The sequence below is a fragment of the Colius striatus genome, chromosome 4 (assembly GCF_028858725.1).
Source record: "Colius striatus isolate bColStr4 chromosome 4, bColStr4.1.hap1, whole genome shotgun sequence".
Taxonomy (NCBI): Eukaryota; Metazoa; Chordata; class Aves; order Coliiformes; family Coliidae; genus Colius; species Colius striatus.
The window spans coordinates 43,861,444-43,882,259 of NC_084762.1; the positions used below are offsets into that span (position 1 = coordinate 43,861,444).

The 20,816-nt window shown below is 43.7% G+C and overlaps 1 protein-coding gene across 4 annotated transcripts in view; it reads right to left on the minus strand.

Moving 5' to 3' along the window:
- Positions 1-18,889, minus strand: part of MTCL1 (microtubule crosslinking factor 1) — a 106,087-nt gene extending 87,198 nt beyond the window's left edge. For all 4 annotated transcript variants that reach the window (XM_061996091.1, XM_061996088.1, XM_061996090.1 and 1 more), the window contains exons 1-3: positions 17,823-18,889; positions 6,439-6,663; positions 4,193-4,351 (exon numbers count right to left, since the gene is read on the minus strand). In XM_061996091.1, coding sequence (XP_061852075.1) covers positions 4,193-4,351; positions 6,439-6,663; positions 17,823-18,704 — 1,266 coding nt within the window. In that variant the 5' untranslated portion in view covers positions 18,705-18,889. The remainder of the gene's footprint in view (positions 1-4,192; positions 4,352-6,438; positions 6,664-17,822) is intronic.
- Positions 18,890-20,816: the final 1,927 nt, after the last annotated feature.

A 20,816-nucleotide genomic window follows, 5' to 3' on the forward strand; every position in this document is an offset into this window, starting at 1 on the left:
TAGCCTAGAAAAGACTAAGGGGGAACCGCATTAACACTTACAAGTACTTAAAGGGTGGATGTCAAGAGGGTGGGGTGACACTTTTTCTGTAGTGTCCAGTGGCAGGACAAGGGGTAGTAGACATAAGCTGGAAGACAAGAAGTTCCTCTTAAGCACAAGGAAAAGCTTCTTTCCTGTAAGGGTGAGGGAGTCCTGGCACAGGCTGCCCAGGGAGGATGTAGAGTCTCCTGTGGAGGATTTCAAAATCCACTTGAAAACATTCCTAAGCGACGTGATGGTGGTGAACCTGCTTTAGCTGGGGTTTGGACTAGATCATCTCTAGAGATCCCTTCCAACTCCTCTCATTCTGTGATTCTGTGAAACAGCAATGTTAATCTAGACAACAAGAGGAAAAAGCAAGAAAGCCTTGGCTTTCTTGTGTGGTTACAGACTCTGTGTGGCTACATTGCCTTTGCTTCTAAAGTTATAAGGAAGAAGGAGCTTTGCTAAGTCACAGAAAATCCTAGCAAATTCCTAGAAGTGATAGTTCTTAGAGACAACCCAGTTTTGCAAGGATATGCAACAAAGAAGTGATCACAGCAGTAGGGAAGCTGTGATGGAGAATCTCACAAAAAAAGCATCAGAGAGAGGCCCAAAAGGAGTTGAAAAGTTCACGGTAAAAAAAAAAAAAAGAAAAGAATAAAAGGAAGAGTTGAAAAAGAGAAACTTCAAAACTAGGTGAATGTAATTGTGGAAAAAAAATTAAAATCAATGAACACAATGCTGCAGTAGATAGAGAAGACTGGAGTGAAAAAAATATGGTCTAGTTAGTAAAGTTGTAAAATATTCAGAGAGAAAACATCATTATCTAGTCAAAGAAGTAGCTTCAAACAAATCAGTGCAAGTGTTTCAGCAAGAGTATCAGAGTGATGAACCTACACAGTGATAAGCAAACCAAACCTGAAAAAAAATTAGTAAGTATTATGGGAAAGGAAAGCAATATATTATCTTTTGGCTAAGAAGACTGGAAAAAAAAAAAAAAAGAGGAAGTAGAGCAGCATGACTAAGCAAATTGAATGCCAGGGTGCTGATGATGACTTTCAGAGAAGAATGGTGTCTAATTGGAAGACATCAAAAGTCAATAAAATCCACAAGCATTGGATAAAAATCCTTACTGATCCATATCTTAGCTCAAAAAATATCTATAGGAAATGCTGCAAAAGGCTGGAGGGATACATGTTTATGGAAAAAGAAAAAAAAAAGGAAAGAGGTGGCATTATCCTAAAACCCGTGACTCACTGGTGATCTGAGAACTCCTCATTGAAGCAATCAGCAAAAATCAGAATATTTTGATGATGGTGAGTACCTGGCTGATACCAGAAAAGAACATGTGTCTAGATGTGGTTTTCACAGGTAACACAAAAGATTCTGAAAGTATATGTAATGAGATGGGAATCCAGAAGCACCTGGGACTAGTGAGGGAAGTACATTAGCTATGACACAATGGTAGAAGAGTGCTGTGAAGCACATGGCAGGTGACTTTCTTGTCAACGTTCCTCCTTGTTGTAATTTTGCTTTTATTATTTGCAAAGCTGAGACACACTGAGATATGTTATTTAGTGACAAAAGGTGAAAGAATATCTATTTAATACAACTTGAAATTACATTGTGACGAGGAGGCAAAAAATAATTTCCCAGTTTAAACTATATGGCTTTTTTTAAGGGACTAAGAATTTTGTTTAGACAGAGAAAATCTGTATATATTTCACACCAAAAAAATCCTGTTAAAAGTATCACAGGAGAGCCAAACAAGTACCAGGGTCAAAGAATACCTAACAGTGCTAAACATCACAAATGTTGAGAATTCTTCAACAGATCCCGAAAGAAAACAATGTTAGCTTTAAAGAAAGAGTACTTTCAGAGACATGTAAGACTCCTAAAGATATTTCAACATGTGAAATACATTAAAGGTAATACACATACACGCCATTCACTGCAGTGAGAAGCTGGACTGGAAAGAGTTGTAAAGTAGGACAAAACATTTTTGTGGCTCAGAAGATGACCGAGGAAAAGAACTGAGAATAGCCAAGGATGTTACAGAAAAATGAACATATGGTGACAGTGAGCTATATCAGAGAATGAATACTAACTGGGTTTCGGGCAATACTCCAGGACTGGATAGGAAAGATGCTCCTCTTAAATGTCGGTCAGCCTTTAGACAGACAAGATGCATAGTCAGGGTGGACTGGGAAGAAGCTACATGGTCTTTGGGTCACTTTTTCCTGACATATAAAGCACTAGTTTTCCCACTGGCATGTCTGTAGTACATTCCTTTAGAGCTTTGTATGCACTAAGTGTTCCTAAACAGGCATTTCTTCTAATAGATGTCTTGAACACATCTTGAGGAAAGACTATTTAAACTTTTTTAATATTATTTTTCAGCAATGTCAACAATGTTGCAAACACATTCTTATCTGGCACACATATCACTGTGTTTCTCCAACTTTTGGTTCATCTGTCCTACTGTAACCTGTCAAGGACCCAAGCCTCTATATTCTCATGTACTTGTGACCTTGTGAAATTCTGACACTCAGAAAAGCTGCCACTCATGGTATGAAAAAGTAGCCTATCTACTACATGTTATTCCCTGCTATGCCTCCAGATCACCATAAATGCATCCCATCATTCTATCTGCCATTTCCCCCTTTCCCTACCTCCCCTCTAGCTTTTGCCTCTTATGGAGCAAAGTCTCCTTCCAAAGTAACAGCACTTTCACTTCAACTTGCAACATGGCAGCAAGCCACTAGAGCGAGTTGGCCTTCCCTGCTCTGCTAGGCTGCAGCAATCTAAGAAGCAGGGTAAATTTAGCCTGGTTAGAGTTAGCTTGAGACTCCAGCACTGCTGGACCAGTGCCTTTCCCACTGGTCACCCACAGTTTAGTTTTTCAAACTGCTTAATCCCAAAGACCATCAAACAGTATCTAGTGGACCTATATGTTAATCAACAGCAAGCAATATATTCCATGCTGTGGATGACATGCTATTTTTGTATGGAATATAGACTGCAGACCCTGTAACATGATGTCATGACCATTGAGCACAGCATTAACAAATAACATTGATAAATAAGAATAGCTAAAGCATCATGCAGGCTTTGTCCTTTGTGTCAGGCTCCTGTAATTTCAGCAACACTGATATTTATACCAGCTGATAATCTGTCTTCTTAGGTACAAAATGCTCCAAAACTCTCGCACTGGACTTCTCATAACTCAAATGCACAGAGAAATTAAATAGAGGTTGTCCTTATAGAACTCAGTCAGGCTTTGTGCAGTTGACTTGCAAGCATCGTTTGAAAGATTGAAATAACACATAATTGCACCAACTCCCTAAATCTGACCAGGGCTCAAGGGATAAATGCCTTACCTCATTATGTTTAAATGCTCTATCTCAATCTGGTTTAAAAAAGAGCAGAGGTTGTGAGCTGTCACTCCGCTGTACTGTTAAGAGAACAGAAATAACACTACAGACTGGGATGTGGGTTTGGGCAAAGAGCCACACTTGGTATTTGGCTTTCCTTTACTGCCCACTGCTCCTCAGTTCACTTGCTTCCAAGGATCGTCACTTCACCCAGTACAACAATGTATCAGCTCAAACTGAAATTATCACTTTTCTCAACAGACTGTGTTTCTGTGCCTGAAGTGCAATGTTATTTACACATTACAGGTCACGTTCCTGCTGCGTAGCTCACGCTAGTGGCTCCCACTGTCACCACCCAAGAGCATCAGTCAAAGCAGCAGCTTGCCCATCTGAAGTGTCCTCTCAGACATGAGTCACACACACCTCATTTGACTCTCAAATAGATGGACATCCTAGTCTGCATAAAGAGACTCAGAACTAGCTGGAGTCAAATCAGAGATAGTTTTGCTCCAGTAGGAAGAGAGGCTTTGAGGAGTCAGTTTAAAATGGGACAGAAGCCCCAGAGAAAGTGAGACGCCCCAGAGAAAAGCCTCAGCATCACTCCTCTACCTCTCCATTCTTTCCAAATTACCAACACATTTGGGACACAGACTAAAGATAAGGAGACCCTTTTGGACAACTGTACAAGCAATATCAGCAGGTATTTAATGTAAGAGTTAATCTAAGATGCTTGCATGTCAAATTTCCCATGTAACCCAACAACACTGCTCTGTATGGCTTCACTGACTACTGCTTACCTCTTTTAACTTGTCCAGCTCATTTTGCAGCGTCTGCTTGGATACTTCCACCTCAATAATTTGCTGCCGAAGGATTTCATTTTCATCTTCTGCTTTAACACGTTTCTCCTCCACGCTCTCCAGCTCATGGTGCAGTCTGACAGAAACATCTTTGGCTACCTGGTCAGAAAAACACAAACACATGAAGAGGATCCACGAGGAGCAACAGCTACAGTGTATCTCCTACAGTAGGAAGTATATTACAACCCTAGATCACCAAGAAATTTTGAGTTCAATTATGAGACTGTTGATTATGATTCTATGACTTCTATGATGAAAGACTCTAAGCCTTCCAAGTACCAAAATGAATATTTATTTCTAATTAATAAAAGCAAAATTAAACTATATTTTATTACCCATCTCCAGCTTCCTCTCCACAATATGCTAAAGTAATGTCATGAATAGCAGGAGGAAACACAATCAGACACCAAACCTGAATGTCAAAGTTCTAGCATATCACGTTGAAAAAACAGAAAATGAGGAATTGTGCTGTAAAGTTGATAGGTCATTGATCAAAGCTGCATTGTAGCAGCATTCTCATCCACCCAAATTTACTACTCTAGCAGCAATCACAACTTGGTAGGAGTGACATAAAAGCAAAGAAATAGATGCTAGCTTAGGTTTTCTCAGTCCAGCTAAACAAGAATAAATATTTATTCAAAAAATATTAAAAAATGCTTTTAATACAAAATGGTGAATTACTGAATCACAAAAAGTCAGCCAAACCAAGGTAAGCAAACCAAAAAAAAACCAAAAAAATCAAGATATCTTTCACTTGAATCTATGTACAAGACTTATTGATTAATTTATAATTTCTATCATGATTAGGTTATCATTCATTTTCTATCATAAAAGAGAAAATTAGGTCCTACATTTTTTAAAGTTTGGTAACTTGATATGATGCTCTTTTCCACTGCTGGGAATCAGCCTCCACAGTTTCAGAAGGTTTTATACTTTGCATTTTTAACTATGGAATGCTTAATAACTCTAGTAGTAAGCAGTCATCTTCTACAGAAGATATTTTCAAAACAGATTGAAGGTAGCAATGTCAAGAAAGACAAGCAAAACTAGATAAGCATTGTGCCCATACAAACCTTACCCTTGATGGAAACATTTTTGAAAAATATAAAAACTGTTTCAACATGAACATAACTTTTAGAGGAATTTGTGTTATTATGGGACTAGCATTGCTGAAATATTCTAACTCTGCTCCTGTTACAGAATCACAGGATCACAGAATGGTAGGGGTTGGAAGGGACCCTGAGAGATCATTTAGTCCAACCCTCCTGCAGAAGCAGGTCCACCTAGATCAGGTCTCACAGGAATATGTCCAGGTGGGTCTTGAAGATCTCCAGAGAAGGAGACTCCATAATCCCTCTGGGCAGCCTGTGCCAGGGCTCCATCACTCTCACAGCAAAATAGTTTTTTCTTATGTTTAAATGGAACTTTTTGTGTTACAGCTTCATCCCATTACCTCTTGTCCTGTCACTAGACACAACAGAAAAAAAGGGATGCCCCAACCTCCTGACACCCACCATTTAGATATTTGTAAATGTTTATTAATATAGATTTATTAATATAGGTTAATATAGGTCAATAAGATCCCCCCTCAGTCTCCTCTTTTCTAGACTAAATAGCCCCTGTTCCCGCAGCCTTTCCTCATATGAAAGATGTTACAGTCCCCTGATCATCTTGGTGGCCCTGCACTGGACTCTCTCCAGAAGTTCTCTGTCCCTCTTGAGCATGACATTGCTTTACAGAGAGCAACTGTTACGAGTAACTCATTAGGCACTGAGAAATGCAACTTTGACTAGGTTTTTTTTCATTTACTTGGCATACACAAGAAGAGAAAAGGAAGGAAATAGCATGAACTGAGAAAAGCATATCAGGTTTTGTTTATAGAGTTTTGCAAAGCTAATGTTTTTAGTAAAACCAGTAAAAGAAATCCCTTAAAATCTCTCCAATGAACAAATGTAACTTGACTGCATTTCTTTCATTTTGAATCTAAGCACATGGGTTTTTTAAATCACCAATACATCTTTTTATAATGATAAGCTGCATATTTATTCTCCACTGTAAAAAAAGGAGGAAATTGGTCCTGACATTTGGAGAACTGCTGCCTGTTTCATGTGTCACACTGCCTTTCCCTGCAGGGAGCCAAAGGCCAGTCAGCTCTCTTTTGCTGTGAGTATGAATCTCTTACCCACCTTTAAATCTTGTTCCAGGCTCCTAATGAGCTCTCCATCCACATGGCCTGTTTGTGCAACTTTCAAGCTTTTTTGTTCTGCTTTCCTGAGACGATACTGCAGAATGCGGCAATTCTTGTTTGCCCGGTCCAGCTCGCGCCGGAGCTCCTGCAGCTGGTAAACATCTTCCTCTAAATAGCTGTCACGCATTTCTTCCATTTCAGCCCGAAGTTCATCCAGCTCATCCTGTAAGAAGTCAAAACAGTGCTCCATCATACCTCTAAATCTCACCCACGGGAGCAAAATAGGAAACATGCTCACTAGGATACCGTATTAATGAAGTGATACAAACTGCAACATGCAGCTCCAGAAGTCATAGGAACAGGAGTTTTATCCCAACGTTGACTAATTATGCTGAACTACATTAATGAATTCTTGTTATACTTCTCACAATTGCTTTAATAATAAAAACCAGACCAGATGCTATCTGTCTCTTTAATTTTTTAACACCTTCCTTTTGCCACCACTCATTAAAATTAAAACTGCATAATATTTTGCCACTATCTGAACCAATTCCTTGCTTCATTTAGACTACAGTAACCTTTATTTAACCAATACTCAGCATTTCTGTGTCATGTGAATTTTTAACAATCAGATCTTCCCAAAAATGAAATTATTCCTTGAATATTTTAATGAATCTTTATTTACTACTTTAACAGCTCTATATAAAAATGCTGTCCCATCTGTGCTACCACCATGAACATACTCAATGATCAATGGGTTGAGTATAGGAGAAAGTGGGTTTTATTTGCATGTATACACACATTTCAATAACAGGATCACAGGGACGAAATGAAACCTGTGCCCACAGAAATAACCTGCTTATTCTTTTCTGGGCATCATGAACTGTCCCAGTTCCACATTATACCATGACTGGCACACGTTCTCTAAAGTCAGATTTAAAGATTTACAGCTGAACAGGATACGCTCTATCATTCCCACTTGTTCAATCTGTACATGACAAGCTCTAGAGATAAAACTCTTATAAAGGTCTTCCAAGCACAGGAGTACAAGCCATTAAACTCTGAGAAGAAAACTATGACTCTTAACTTTGAATAAAGGGAGGTGGAGGGGAAGGCATCAAGAAAAAGACCCAAGAGAAGAATATTTGAAATGAACTATTAATTCTTATTTTTTTCTTTAAACTTGCATCTGACATTATAAAAATAAAATTTTCCGTGGAAAACATGGCTTAAAAAACATTCAGAGAGAACATGCACTGGGGCTAGCTGCACTGTCACTTTACTTCATATCTGCAAATGACACTTGAAATACCAAGGATGGCTGGAGAATATTTCACAACTTGTATCAAGTGGAGTTAGCTCCTTTGACAAAGCCCTGCACCAGCCCGGGCCATTCCTGTTCAGCCCCTCCATGAACCTGCCTACATCACCCCGATAGCTCTCTCAACCATTTCCCCTTCCCAAGGCCTAACCAAATGGGCAGTCATGTTTTCCCCTGTATTCATCTCACTCCCCTGATTTTAGTAACAAATGAAGGACAGATCACAGAGCACAGCCTTGGCCCAAGTTTGACGTGTCAAACTTCTTTAGCCTAATTAGCATAGTTACATTAGAACTATGGTGTTACTTGTACCAAAATTCCATCCACATATAAAAACTCCAGTATTTATACAGCTGTGTTTTACCTTCAGTTAGTTGAGTCAGCATAAGTCAAATTTTGTTTAAGCACAAAGCTTGTTATTTCCAAAATGACCACGGTGGGCTCAGCAGCAAGGCTTTGCTCCATCAAGTGCAGCCCTCACAGGGCTCTACGCAGTTCTCCCTACATGTTCAGGACAGACAGGTTCTCACAAGCCCACTATACCGCTGTACGTTCTCAATATATTCAGATTTCTGCTGTAGGGGTATCCTGTCCCACAGGCTCCACAGGAGACCTGCAGGAGCAGGATATCTGTGTGGTGAAGAAGCTAAAGGATTCCTCCCCAGTGAACTGGATGATGCTCATGCCATACATTGTCTGAAAAGGAATAGTGTAAGCACAGTAACAGAAGTTATCCTTGCAGCAATGACACCATCAGAAGCTGCAAATACATTAACCACAAATAGCAGACTGTGAGGAAGAAAACAAGCTCTGCAGACCAAATCCAGCAAGATTCTTTCAAAGCAATTTACAGTTCAGGTCCTATCCCCTCCTCCTCAGGGTATAACCAAATACTCTGTCCAGTTTGCAGCCAACACACATAAATGACTGATATTTATAAATACTTTCAAGAGGTAAAGTACAAGTTTTCCCAGTAAAGACAAGAGATATGGATGAAAATATCAAGGCTTCAGAAACTGATTAGAGAGCAGCAGTGGCTTTTGAACCTAACAAGTATACTTTTGTTACTTTTTGTTAAAAAAAACCCACATTCTTTACCTGTCAGAGCTAATAATAGCCCTCTGGGATGAAAAGGACTACAGTTACTGCTTAAGGCTGTCTGCAGACTTAGGGGTTGAATCTACCTCAACTAGATTTAAGTTCAACTAACTTTTTACTGTCATCTTCAGAATGCTAACTTTAGACTAATAATTTGGTCATAAATTGAGAATTTTGAAACACAAATCCACAATGAAGGAAAACATCTGTCATCAACAAATTAATAGGATCTGGTTTATCACGTGATGTTTAGATTTAAGAACTAAACAATGGCTTTTGTGTATTAAGTGGCCTGCAAAGAGCAATTACAATGTTATTGCTCATCTCTTAAATTACCTTCATAGCTACACCAGCTTTTAGAGTTAGTAACTCTAGTTGGTTTCTAATGACAAACAATCCACAATATTTGACTTAGAAACATTTATATCAACCAAACTTGGAAAGCAAAACTCACATCATTTTAAAACAATCCAATCTCTGAAACAGTGATCCCACTGAAACGGAATATTCCCAAATCCTCTCAGTGGGCATAGGAGCTCTCTCAGCCGTAAGAGTCACTCTGTCTCTGCTGAAGATTTGAACCCAACGTCCTTCCTCCCACCAGAGAAGTTTCTCAAATAGCTGCAAGCATTGGCATGAGCTACATTTCATGAGATATGTCTTCAACCTCCAGGGAAAATGAAGTTTTCTTAGTCTCCCTTAACAGTACAACTCTGACTTTGCATGTCTGATTTTTCTTGTTATGCTTGCCTCTGGTTTTAGTTATAAACACAGAATTTGCTTTTCTCTAGTGTATTTTTGCAGACAAACTAAAATTTAGGACACAATCAAGCACACCGTACTTTAAATCTCACATAGTTCTAAGATTCTTTTTTATTTTTGTTTTTTGGAGTTGAGCTTCTTTTCCAGACTTTTTTTTCTACTCTCCAAATCTTCACATAGAAAATCAGACTCTGTCCTGACCCTTTTGTTTAGGAATACAGTATGTTTTGGACGAGCTTTAAAACACTGCACCATAAATGCAAACAAAATGAGGGCATAACTAACTTTGACCGTGTGAGGAGCAGAAGCCTGCATGTAGCAGCAGCTTGCTTTCTACTGTATTACTGCAGTGCCTAGGGCATGGACCTACCTAGACCATCCAGCTCAGGAAGAAAAAAACTCAAGACTGATTAAATATTTTTGAGGAGCAAGAGGAAGTCCTGTTTTTGTATATTAAAAATATATATACAGGAGCATGTCATGTCTGAAACATCAAAATATAGGAAAGCACTATGTGGTTCAGATTTTGTATGACAGCACACAATAATTATAGGTGCTGGGGTAATCTTTTACTACATACAGTAAAAGAATAATCTTATTCTCAATACAGGCCACAAAACCAGTGGCAAGAAAGTAGATGCCTCTAGTTCATAACAGCTTATTCCCTTTGGTAGGTACTTGTGATTCTGCCACAGATGTTGAAAGCTTGTATTAACAACTCCTAAGTCAGAACTGTTATAATTACACTTACAAAACCAGGACAGCTTAAACTCTTCCTCTAAAGTGATGTATGCACACAAAATGGAGAAAGATGAATTAAAGACCCAGGGAAGCAGAAATCACAACTGAAACTATGACGGTCCTATTACTTTGAAGGAAAATATGTCAATCATTAGTGAAATCAAAGGCAAAGGCAAAGACACAAACTCGGTAGTTTGCAAAAAAAGATGCCTTGGCTGTGAGGCAGTTGGAAATACCAGATAAATCAAATCTCCAACTTTATAAAAATGTATTGTTCGTAGCTGTTATTATTGTGAGAATTAAAGCTCTTTCTCTCAGGGGTTACTGAGTTCCATACCGTGGAGTTTAATACCACAAAAGTTAAGAAAGAGATCTGAATACGCACTTAAGAGTAATTAAAACAAATAAGAAAGTGGCCATCCCTCTTTGTGCATCTAGAAAATGGAGAGCCCGCTCCCTTTCTTGAACAGGAAGAACCTGCTCAAGCACCCCAAACTGGCAATTGAAATTGGGAGGTTAAGTGCTGGCATAAGAAGCTTCATTTTGCTGTACATCCCTGTAGGGGACGAGAGCCTCCTCTTGATCCCTTTTAATTTAATGGTAATTACATTATTACTTTCAGTAAGAGCAGCAACAGGCAGAGAGTCCTGGAAGAAATAATATTGTTTAGGAAAAACAATACAACTGCTTTTCTTTACAGATGTCACCCTGGTCATCAGAAAGAACAAATGGAAGTGTGGGAAATGGAAGTGTGGGAAGGAAAATAATTTTCTACCTGGCAGCTCTTTCTAAATTTGCAGTAGAAATCCAAGTTGCTCTGGCCTCCTGAGTCTAACAGCTTATGGTTTCAGGTACTTGGCCCAAACAACTTCTTGAAGTCCAGCTATTTGGGATCTAATAAGGATCAGTCCTCTGAGATTCATGAGGTAGCTGGATGAACACATGGCCACAGTTAAACAGCTGCTCCTTTTGCAAGTTTACCATAGACTTCAGTGCAAAAGCAGTAGAATTAGGATTCAATATTTCCCTGTGAGTCTAACAAGCCAAGGTGAACTAGCTGAAAGGGGAAAGTCTACATGGAGTTTACATCACTGCATAGCCCAAATACATATTGATGGTGTCATTTCACATCTGTACTGTGCAAATTGAAGACTTGTCTGACAGAAGAGAAGCCATCATCTCATTAATATCTTTACTGATGTCATGCTTGTTTATTATTGATTTAATTTATAATGAAGTATAATTAAGGGTAAATTATAGGAATATGTCTTGTTTAGGATTCTTGGTGGGGAAAAAAAAGGAGAAAGAGTCAGGCCATGGAGCTATTACAATAAGTAACTAGCACTCCTATGAGTCATTTGCAATGAAGCGACCAAGAATACTTGTATAACTGATGGGCTATGTCTACCCGGCCAGTCTGGTTAAAATCCGCAATGAGGTTTTCAAAGTAAGTTTTCCAGTCATCCGCGCTGACTGCACAGTCATGCAGCCCACAGAGCACACAAGAACAGGATTTCTTCTGAAGTAAAATAGAGATCTGCATTCCAAGGGTGTGTCAAATGTGCTCCATTACTTTTGAGTCCTCTGGACAACTCAAAAGCAGATGCACCATGAGGATGTCTAGTTCAAAGGGCCAGGCTAAATACAGTCCAAAATAAGACCCCTAAAATGCATATAAAGACAGAGGTAGAGGCATCAGCACTAGCAGCACCTAGGCCAGCCTAGTGATCTATTCTCACTGAACAGATAATTAGTGGCTAATGTAAAAAACCCTCTCTTAACTCATAGTGTGAGTATAGACTTACTTAAAAATGAAACACAACGAAAAGCCAAAGAAAAAAAAAGAATTTTGGAAATTATTGTTAGGTAGAAATAAAATGCAGAAAATAGCACAAAATACTTATGGTTACCAAACTTGTTACTATGCACTTACAATTACGTATATTAGCAAACTGAAAGTCTTCAGGGTCCACTGAATTAGAACATATCAGTGTCCAGAAGTTATATACTAACTTGGAAAGATCTGCAAACTAGGAAGACAAAAAAAGCCAATAAACTGTACAGTATTTAAGCAAATGCAAGTGAAGGATGAAATTCAATTGTCTATGTAAAAAAAAAAAAATTAAGTATTTATTAATTTAGCCCAAAATACTATTTATAGATTGTACCAGTATTAATTTTTAAATAGAAAGTTATTTTAACAGAAATTAAATTATATGAGGGGATAGTAAGGAGGGGAGAAATGGTTGAAATCACTGTGGGTAGTTGGTAATGCACTGGCAAATCCAGTTCTAGAAAGTCCTTGGTACATTTAAGATTCATGAACTGCATTTTATGTAATCTCTGTTTTCATATTTTAAATATCTCAAACTGTCTGTATGTAGGAGATGCTGCTGCTGCTAAGGAATAAATACATCCCCCATATTACCTTACAGCAGTACTGCAGTAGGGATAAATGTGCTCTAAAATGCTTTGGTTGGGAAGAAAGCAACAATCACTATTTTTGCCTCTTGCAAAAGATGTTAATGAATCCAAAGTCCCTGGGTCTCTGATATTATTGTTTAGTTCTCAAACCAAACTACTTTATAAGTTGTTTGAAGTTTGTGCACAAACAGGAACTGGAAAAAACCAAAATCACAGGACTGTGAGCACCCGTTGACTTCAGGGCTGGTTTAAGTTTACAGAATCTGAAAGAGCGAGCCATGTCTGGCAGCTTTTCTGTTCCATTCAAGCATTAGCCCCAGGACTATTTCAATACACTTCCTCGACTGGGGTGGTAGAAGCCCTTCAGCAGTCATGTGGCTGGTGCAACAGTGATATCATCTATTGAGGGCCACCAAGGGAAACTATTGCCTGGTGCATCACCAAGCTAATCCCCTCAAGGCAGTGCAAGGATTCATGTGGACACAGCTGGGGCTAACAAGGCACAGAGTCATGCTATTCTTTCCCAGAGTGGCATCTCTCTCTGACAGCTGACTGTCCCTCTGGCCGAGCCCAACCTCAAGGCAGGTAGGGTTATTGCCTCTCTTGTCTTCCAGATTAGCAGTCATGAGGTAGCAAAAGCAGCATGTCCAGCCCCCCTCCTCCCCCCCCTCCCCGAGGTCTCCAGAGATGTGGGATGAGCTTTGTTTTGGTAACCCCAGTAATCCTCAGTAACTGGACAAAAATTAGGCCCATTACTTCCCATCATTTTTACTCTGCAAAACCCTTTGACATACACCACTCCCTGCAGATTAATAAAAGAAACAGTGGCATTACTCTCATCAGTTCACCTTAAGCCTACAGATTCCAAGACCTACGGTTTCAAGGGAGCTGAGAAATACAGTGTAACCCCATATGACACACACTATGATTTTAAGCAAAAATTTACATCTTCTAGATGTACCAGAGTAGAATAAGTGGCCTGGAGTGGCCTCTTATTCTGTTCATATCCAGCATATGTCTCAGATAAAAACAAATACAGAAAGAATAAAGACATAGCCAAGATAAACAAGACACTTATCTAATAAATTCGAGACAGTTTATAATATATTTTTGTGCTAGTCCATACTGCAACAGCACTTCTGACATGCTGTACTTACAACACACGCACACAGAGAAGGCCTGGTAAAGCAACGCAGAGCAAGTAGCAGTTTTGTTTCAGAGGTTGTACAGTCTTATGCCCCAAGCAGGAGGATGCTTTCACGCAAAGCAAGATACAAAGCAAAGATACAAAGCAAAATGGGACATGTGTCACAACCAAAATACCACTGCTGTTTCTGCTAGCACATTTATTTAATTAAAACAGTCTGAATTAAACTTTGGCAAAGATAAAGCAAGAACATTTGAAATTGCTAAAATTTAGGCCCTCTTCCTTAGGATTCTTCATAATTTAGAAGGTGCTACACCACAAAAACCTCTTTCAAAGTTTCCCAAGGACTTGCATAGTGCATGATGCTTCTCCGCATGCTGGACACTTTGAAGTAATCCTGAAAAACAACCACTTGTGTGGGCAGTATTTCACTATTACTAACTGAACTGGCTTGCAATAACTAAAACTTCCACTAGCATTTACTGATGACCTCCTGGCTCTGCAGAGTCAGACAGGCACCACAACATAATTTCTCTCAAAAAATAAGTGACACCTTTTAAATGCTGCTGTAGTATTACGGTCTTCTCCCATAGGCAGCTGAAATAAGGTTATGAAAGAAATAGATGAAATTGAAACCAATAATGAAATTTCATAGAGGAAGACTAGAACAGAAACTTCCCAATATAAACTTTTCTCCTCAGCCACTTCACCTACAGACTCAACTCTACAGCTGCTGCTGGAGTCAAAGTCTCAGCTAGGGTAAAATCGCAGCCCCTGGAAATATATATATAACATGGTAGCTTGGTATCAGGTTGAAATCTGGCTCACAGTGTGTGAAGTCTGAGATGTTTGCATCACCAAGAGCTTGCTCTGCAAAGCTTTCCATGAAGCATTCTGGGGGACTTTCTGGCACTCTGACTAGAAATACAAACAAACTATTGATTTTGGTTTTCTTCTGGTAGCCCTTTAGTCTCCAGTAATCTTTAGCATATATCCATGTATATGTATAGATATAGACACACTATGTTGCATAACCTGTGTTCCAGACATCTGAAAGATATGCAAAATAACTTCCTATGTGAAAGACACACTGCCCTGAAACAGGCTTTAAAATTACCTGCACATATTGTTGCACTGCAGCTACAGGGAAGGATAAAGAGGAGTGAAAACTACAAAATTCAGCATATGGACACACTCAGGAAATGAAGAGTTTCTCCTGGGATTTATCTAATCATTTGTCTATTTACAGCTGACAGCTTCCCTATTATCCGTTAGCCCTCTCCAGTTGAAAGGAAAAACACAGCTCACTCCAATCCCAACCAAGAGAACTGCATTGTAAAAAACTCAAGGAGCAAACCCACAAATAAACAACTTGGGCAATGCTGTAGTTTTAATTTGTAGGAGGATTTTATAGGTTTCCCTAGGAAAAGAAAATGAAGTTCAGGAATTTTCTTGATAATTTTTGTGTCATTGGGCTGTTTCCAACCATTTCAAGAGAGGAGCAGAACTGCTAAAGACTTAATGCTCCCGGGTGGCCAAGGAGAACAGACAGACCATGTGCTCATCCCCTCAGAAAATGCAACAGTGAGAGCTCATGGCTTTGCCAGCACCAGGACATGCCCACTGGAAGTCAGCTGATACAGAGAGCCCCAGAAAGACAGACTGTACTATCCTAATGGTGTCAGAAATACTTGTAGCCTGGAAAAAAAAAAATAAATCACAGTCCAAATAAAAGAAGGGTCGTGACACATTTTCCGTAGATGGTGAAGACATCAAGTTGAATGACATGAAGACACTGTTGCACCAGGTGAGAAGTAGGTGAGAAGTTTAAACTGATGTAGGAAGTGTCAAACTATCAGGAAGTCCATAAGGTGGGACACCCTAACAGTGTCAGTCCTACACAATTCAAGAGAAATTTGTTTTCCAGTTTTCCATAGTTAAAAATTAATTTTGGTACGAAACAGAAGGCTTAACGCCTTCTTCACTATGGGTTAAAGTACTACAAATCATGCAAATTGTGTAATGGAAAGAGATGCTTTTGTGCCTTTGGCCACCATGACTTCTGATGGCAATGCCAGTTTACCTACTCCTAAAGCAATTGTTATTATCAGTTCTGATGTTATTACACCTCCTCTTGTTGCTGGGCCATCAAGCAAAACAGCAGCTTCTGATAAAAGTTCTGTATGTTGCTTATTGTTTTCTAGACTATTACATTTCCCTAACGCACTCCAGAGATTTTCATCCAATGAGTGCCATAAAAGCTTTGCTATGCACCGATAATTTTCATTGGTCTGGTTCAGTGTTACCCTTTTCTAGGTGACCAGCACTACCCACAGTATTTCAGGTACATCCACTGATCTGTGTAGCAGCTACAGATCTGTAAGACATTATAAACACTGTAATATTTTGTTATTCTCCATTCGCTTCCCACTGAAACCTAAAATAATTTCTGCCAGCAGTTTCACATTGAGCAGAGATTTTCATTGCTCCTTCTCTCATGATGCTCCTGAGTTAACACAATGCACTTAAAACCCTGAAAAAGTGCACACTCAGTTCTTCAAGAGCTTCAAATTGTCAACACTGAGATTTATTTACCATCCTCTGCCTTCATTTTCCTCTAATTCCTTGGGGATTAAGTATTCGATTTAGTTTTGTCTGGGCTTGACTTAAGACAAAAAAACCCTTCATGTCATCTGAAAATTTTGCTGTATCATTGCTCATTCCTTTTTTCCAGTTCATTAAGCAGCACTAGACCCAGCAAAGAACCTTGCAGCACTCCTGCTGTTAACCTTTTGCTATGCTGAATGATTGTTTCTTTCTTGTCCCTTAGCCAAAACCCCTTAACGAGCCCAGTCTATATTCTTATCACCCTCTCTACCAAGGTTACACCAAGCTCCAGTCCTTATCCGAGCAAAACTCCCACAGATTTCCATGGTCACTTTGCCTGACAACAGCGTGTTTCCCAAGTCAGGGAACAAAGACTGTTCTCACCCGCGGTGGAGTCAAATGGTACACTAGCTGTGGTTTATCTCAGTTTATCTTATTTATAGATCTCTATGGATGTAGCCTCTTTGCTGTGCCAAAAGATCAGATTGTAAACTCAAATCCAACTAAAGGTTCCCGCAGGTCAACCCAGCTCAGAGCATGCCTGAGTTTAGCTCTTCTGTTTCTCCAAGGATGAACGCAAAAAAAGATGTACTTTTCTACCTGTACAAGGGTGCAATGGCACTTTTTATCGCTGCTCTTGCTGTTCTATTAGTACTTCACAACGGGTGGCTTCACTTCCCAGTGATAAAGTAACACAATAAGCAGACAACGTAATGCTGTCAACCTTTCCACATGAAATGAGGGAAACAGTTTCCCTGGGTTTTCTAAAAGGGTGATACTGAGGAAAACAGTTCCTGGAAAGCAGGGTCTTGATAACCAGCAATCTCTACGGCGCTTTATGAAGAGTCGGGGCTTGCTAAGCTACCATCATGCCAAACAAACGTAACGTTGCCATAGTACATGTTGCACTGGACTTGGGTTCATCCAGCCTTCACGAAACCACGCTCTTGCATGGAGCCAGGATCACACGGTTAAGTCCTGAATCTACCCACCCCTCAAGCCGTGCCACGGCCCCACTTCACGGTGGAGCGTCAAGGCACCGGCCGGCTCTCCCTGGCCCTATTTCGCTCCCGAGAGTGAAACAGGGTGTTTAGTCCGGCGGCGTGGGGGGGCGAGGGGAGATGTCCCAGGAAAGGCGACTTCGAACTGCCCGAATCCACTCGCCGTCCGCAGCGCCGGCGCCGCGGGCCCGGGCAGGAGGGGGCTGCGCCGCTGCCTCCCCATCCCCGTCCCTTCCCCGGGCGGGGACCCGCCAAGGCCGGCCTCCGCGGGCGATGCTCACCTTGAGGTACTCGTTCTCCGAGCGCAGCTCCTCCACCTCCCGCTGCAGCTCCTCTGGGACGGCCGGCGGCGGCTCCGCGCGGTTCGTGGCTCGCCCCCCGCCCGGGGACGCGGGCAGTAGGATCCCGCGGGGGCCGGGGGGCGGCGGGGCTCCGCGCCCGGGGCCGGGGCCGGTGCCTGGGCGGGTCGACTCGGCGGCGGCGGGCTGGGCGGCGGGCGGCTCCCGCTCGCGGTCGCTGGAGCCGGTGCCGGACTCGGCGTCGCTGCTGGCGGCCGGGGCCAGGCGCTGCTCGTCGGAGAGCGGCTCGGAGGGGCAGTCGGAGAGGTCGGAGCTGCTGTCCGTGTGGCCCACGCGGGCCAGCGCCGCGGCCGCATGGCCGCTACCCGCCGCGGCGCCCCGCTTCCCCTTCCTGCCCTTACCGGGCGGCGGAGCCGCCTCGCCGCCGGGCTGCCGCCCCCCGCCACGGCCGCCGGGGCCCGGCTCCGGCCCGCGGGCCGCCCGCTTGGCGCAAGGGGTGGCCCTGGCGCCCGCCCTGCCGGCGGCGGTGCCGGGGGAGGCGGCCTTTACTCCCGGGGCGGCCGGGCGGCGGGAGAAGCGGCCCGGCGCCGCAGGCAGCCCCGCGGCCGGCGGGTGGGCGCCCGGGTGCGGCGACGGGGCCGCGCGGCTGGCGAGGCCGGGGGACTTGGGGGGCGCGGGCGGCGGCTTGGCGGCGGCAGCGCGGGCGTGGAGGTCCTTGAGGAAGGGTCTGGCGGGCGACGGGGCGCGGTGCAGCCTCTTCTTCTCGGAGTGCGGGTAGTGGTGGCCGGGCGAAGGCGGCGGCGGCCGCAGCGCGTCGCCGGTCCCCGCGCCGGAGCCGGGGCCGGGGCCGTTCAGCGCCTCCATGGCGCGAGGTGGGGTCGGCGGGGCGGCAGTGGCGGCCGCGGGGGCTCCCGGCGGCGGCAGGAGCGGCGGTCCCCGCGGGGCGCAGCAGCAGCACGGGCAGCCTCCTCCAGCCTCCCCGCTCGCTCTCTCATCACTTCTGCTTCTCCCAGACACAGCCCTTACACTTTTCTTTCTCGATCCCCCTCTTCCTGCCCCCCTACCTCCTCCACCTCCTCCTCCTCCTTCTCCTCCTCCTCGCCGCCCTCTCCTGAGCACTGATTTGTTTCAATAAAACGAGCCCAAATCCCCTGGTGGCAGCCGTCTCCTCCCTCCTCTCCTTCCCCTCCCTGCTCCCCTGATGCAGATCAACTTATGATGCAGATCAAAAAAAATACCCCCCCCTCTTTTCTCCCCACAGCACGAGGCAAAGGCATGCTTTCCTGGCTACCTTCGCCTCCGCTTGCTAGCCCCGCTCATCCCACCGGCACCACTAACCCCATGGCTCCCCACTGCCCCCGACCCCAGCTCCTCCGGCTCCGGCCGCCGCCTCCGCCCGGCTCCTGAAATAGCCCCGCTGCTGCCGGGGCCGATCCGGCGCGACGCTGCCCGCCCGTGCGCAGGATCCGCCTCCTCTGTCAGTCAGCCAGCCTGCTCTCCTTACCAAGTACTTTCCTCGTACGCTTTATTATAAGGACGCCTGTGCCAGCCGCTTCCTATCAGAAAGATTCATTTGGGGAGAAATTTAATTTCCCGTCCATGAGCTGGATAGCGTTGCCTGTGTATTTTTAATTTTCTTTTCTTTTTCCCCGAGCTCAAATTTCATTAAAACGCTCTCTCCAGAGATTGACAGCATCAAACAACAGCCACCGCATTATCCCTTCGCTCAAGGCAGACACAGGTTCACCCAAGACGCAGGGCTGAACATTCGAGGGAATAGTCAAGTTCCTGGTTGTGGCTAAACTGCAAAATGGCACGGACCCATCCTTTTGGAGGACGGGGATATTAAATTACAGTCCTTACATTTGCAAAGCACCCGGAGAGTAAATGAAAGGGAGGAGAGGTTTAAGCGTGGGAAGGACGCACAGCCTAATGGGTAGGTAGAGCAGAAAGGCAGCAGCCAGGATGTTTTTGACTCCGCTTAGGCACAGCGGGACCTTGGACGAGCCGCGATGCCCCTCTTATCTGTCAGGCGAGGGTGGTAAATGTGTGTGTAGCTCATGAAGTCCTTGGGAGGCTGAAGTCATTCACGTCTGAATGGCAGCCACTGCAGCATGCCCCGGGGAAGGGCAGTCTGAAGGGTCGGGAGGGTCAGCACCTTGGGGCGCTCCGGGCTCCTCGCCCCGCTCCGCTCATTTGGGCTCGAGGTATTACCCCGAAGGGAAGAGCCTCGGGGACTGTCTGAAGGCACCAGGCACCGTCACCGCAGCGGCCAGGGTGGCCGAAGTTAGATCGGGAAGCTGTCTCTGGCAGTCCCGGTCCGGCTCTGGTGCTGGACGACGTTGCCCGGGCCGGCCTGTCTGAGGAAGAACTGAGGCCGGTCGGGTATTCCGGGACTCCTTGTCCCGGTAAAAGAGGGGAAAATTGATTTATCCTGCTGAATAGCAACGCCAGCGATGCTGCAGGAGTACGCAACAGGTAGCCCTTACTTTGCGAAGGCTGCAGAGGTAAAAAAAAAATAATAATGCAGAGCTGTATTTAGAGGTCTCCAGGACCTGGAAGCAGCTCCCCGGCACCGCCGCGGGCACCCTGCGTGCGCCGTGCAGGCCAGGAGAGCGCAGTGATGGACGGCTGCCCGCGGAGCCGGGCGGGGGGGATTCCGGCGCCTGCCGAGCGCTGGGGCTGGGGGCTGCCGGCGGGGAGGGGCGGGACGGGGCGGTCCTGCCGCGGGTGGGCGGGAGATGAAAGCGCCGCTCCAAGGCATCCATCGGGCGATTCGTTGCTGCTGTTGTGTGGTTGGAGTGTTGTTGGTTTTGATTTTTTTTTAATGTTTTGGCAAATTGAGTTCCGGAAGCTGCTGGCAGTTCTACTCCCCCGTTGGCGTGGCTGCCGGGTGGCTCGATTCCCGCACCCATATACTCCTTTCAGGTCACACAGCAAAGTGTCTTTTGTGGTAAAGATCACGCTTTCTGCTGC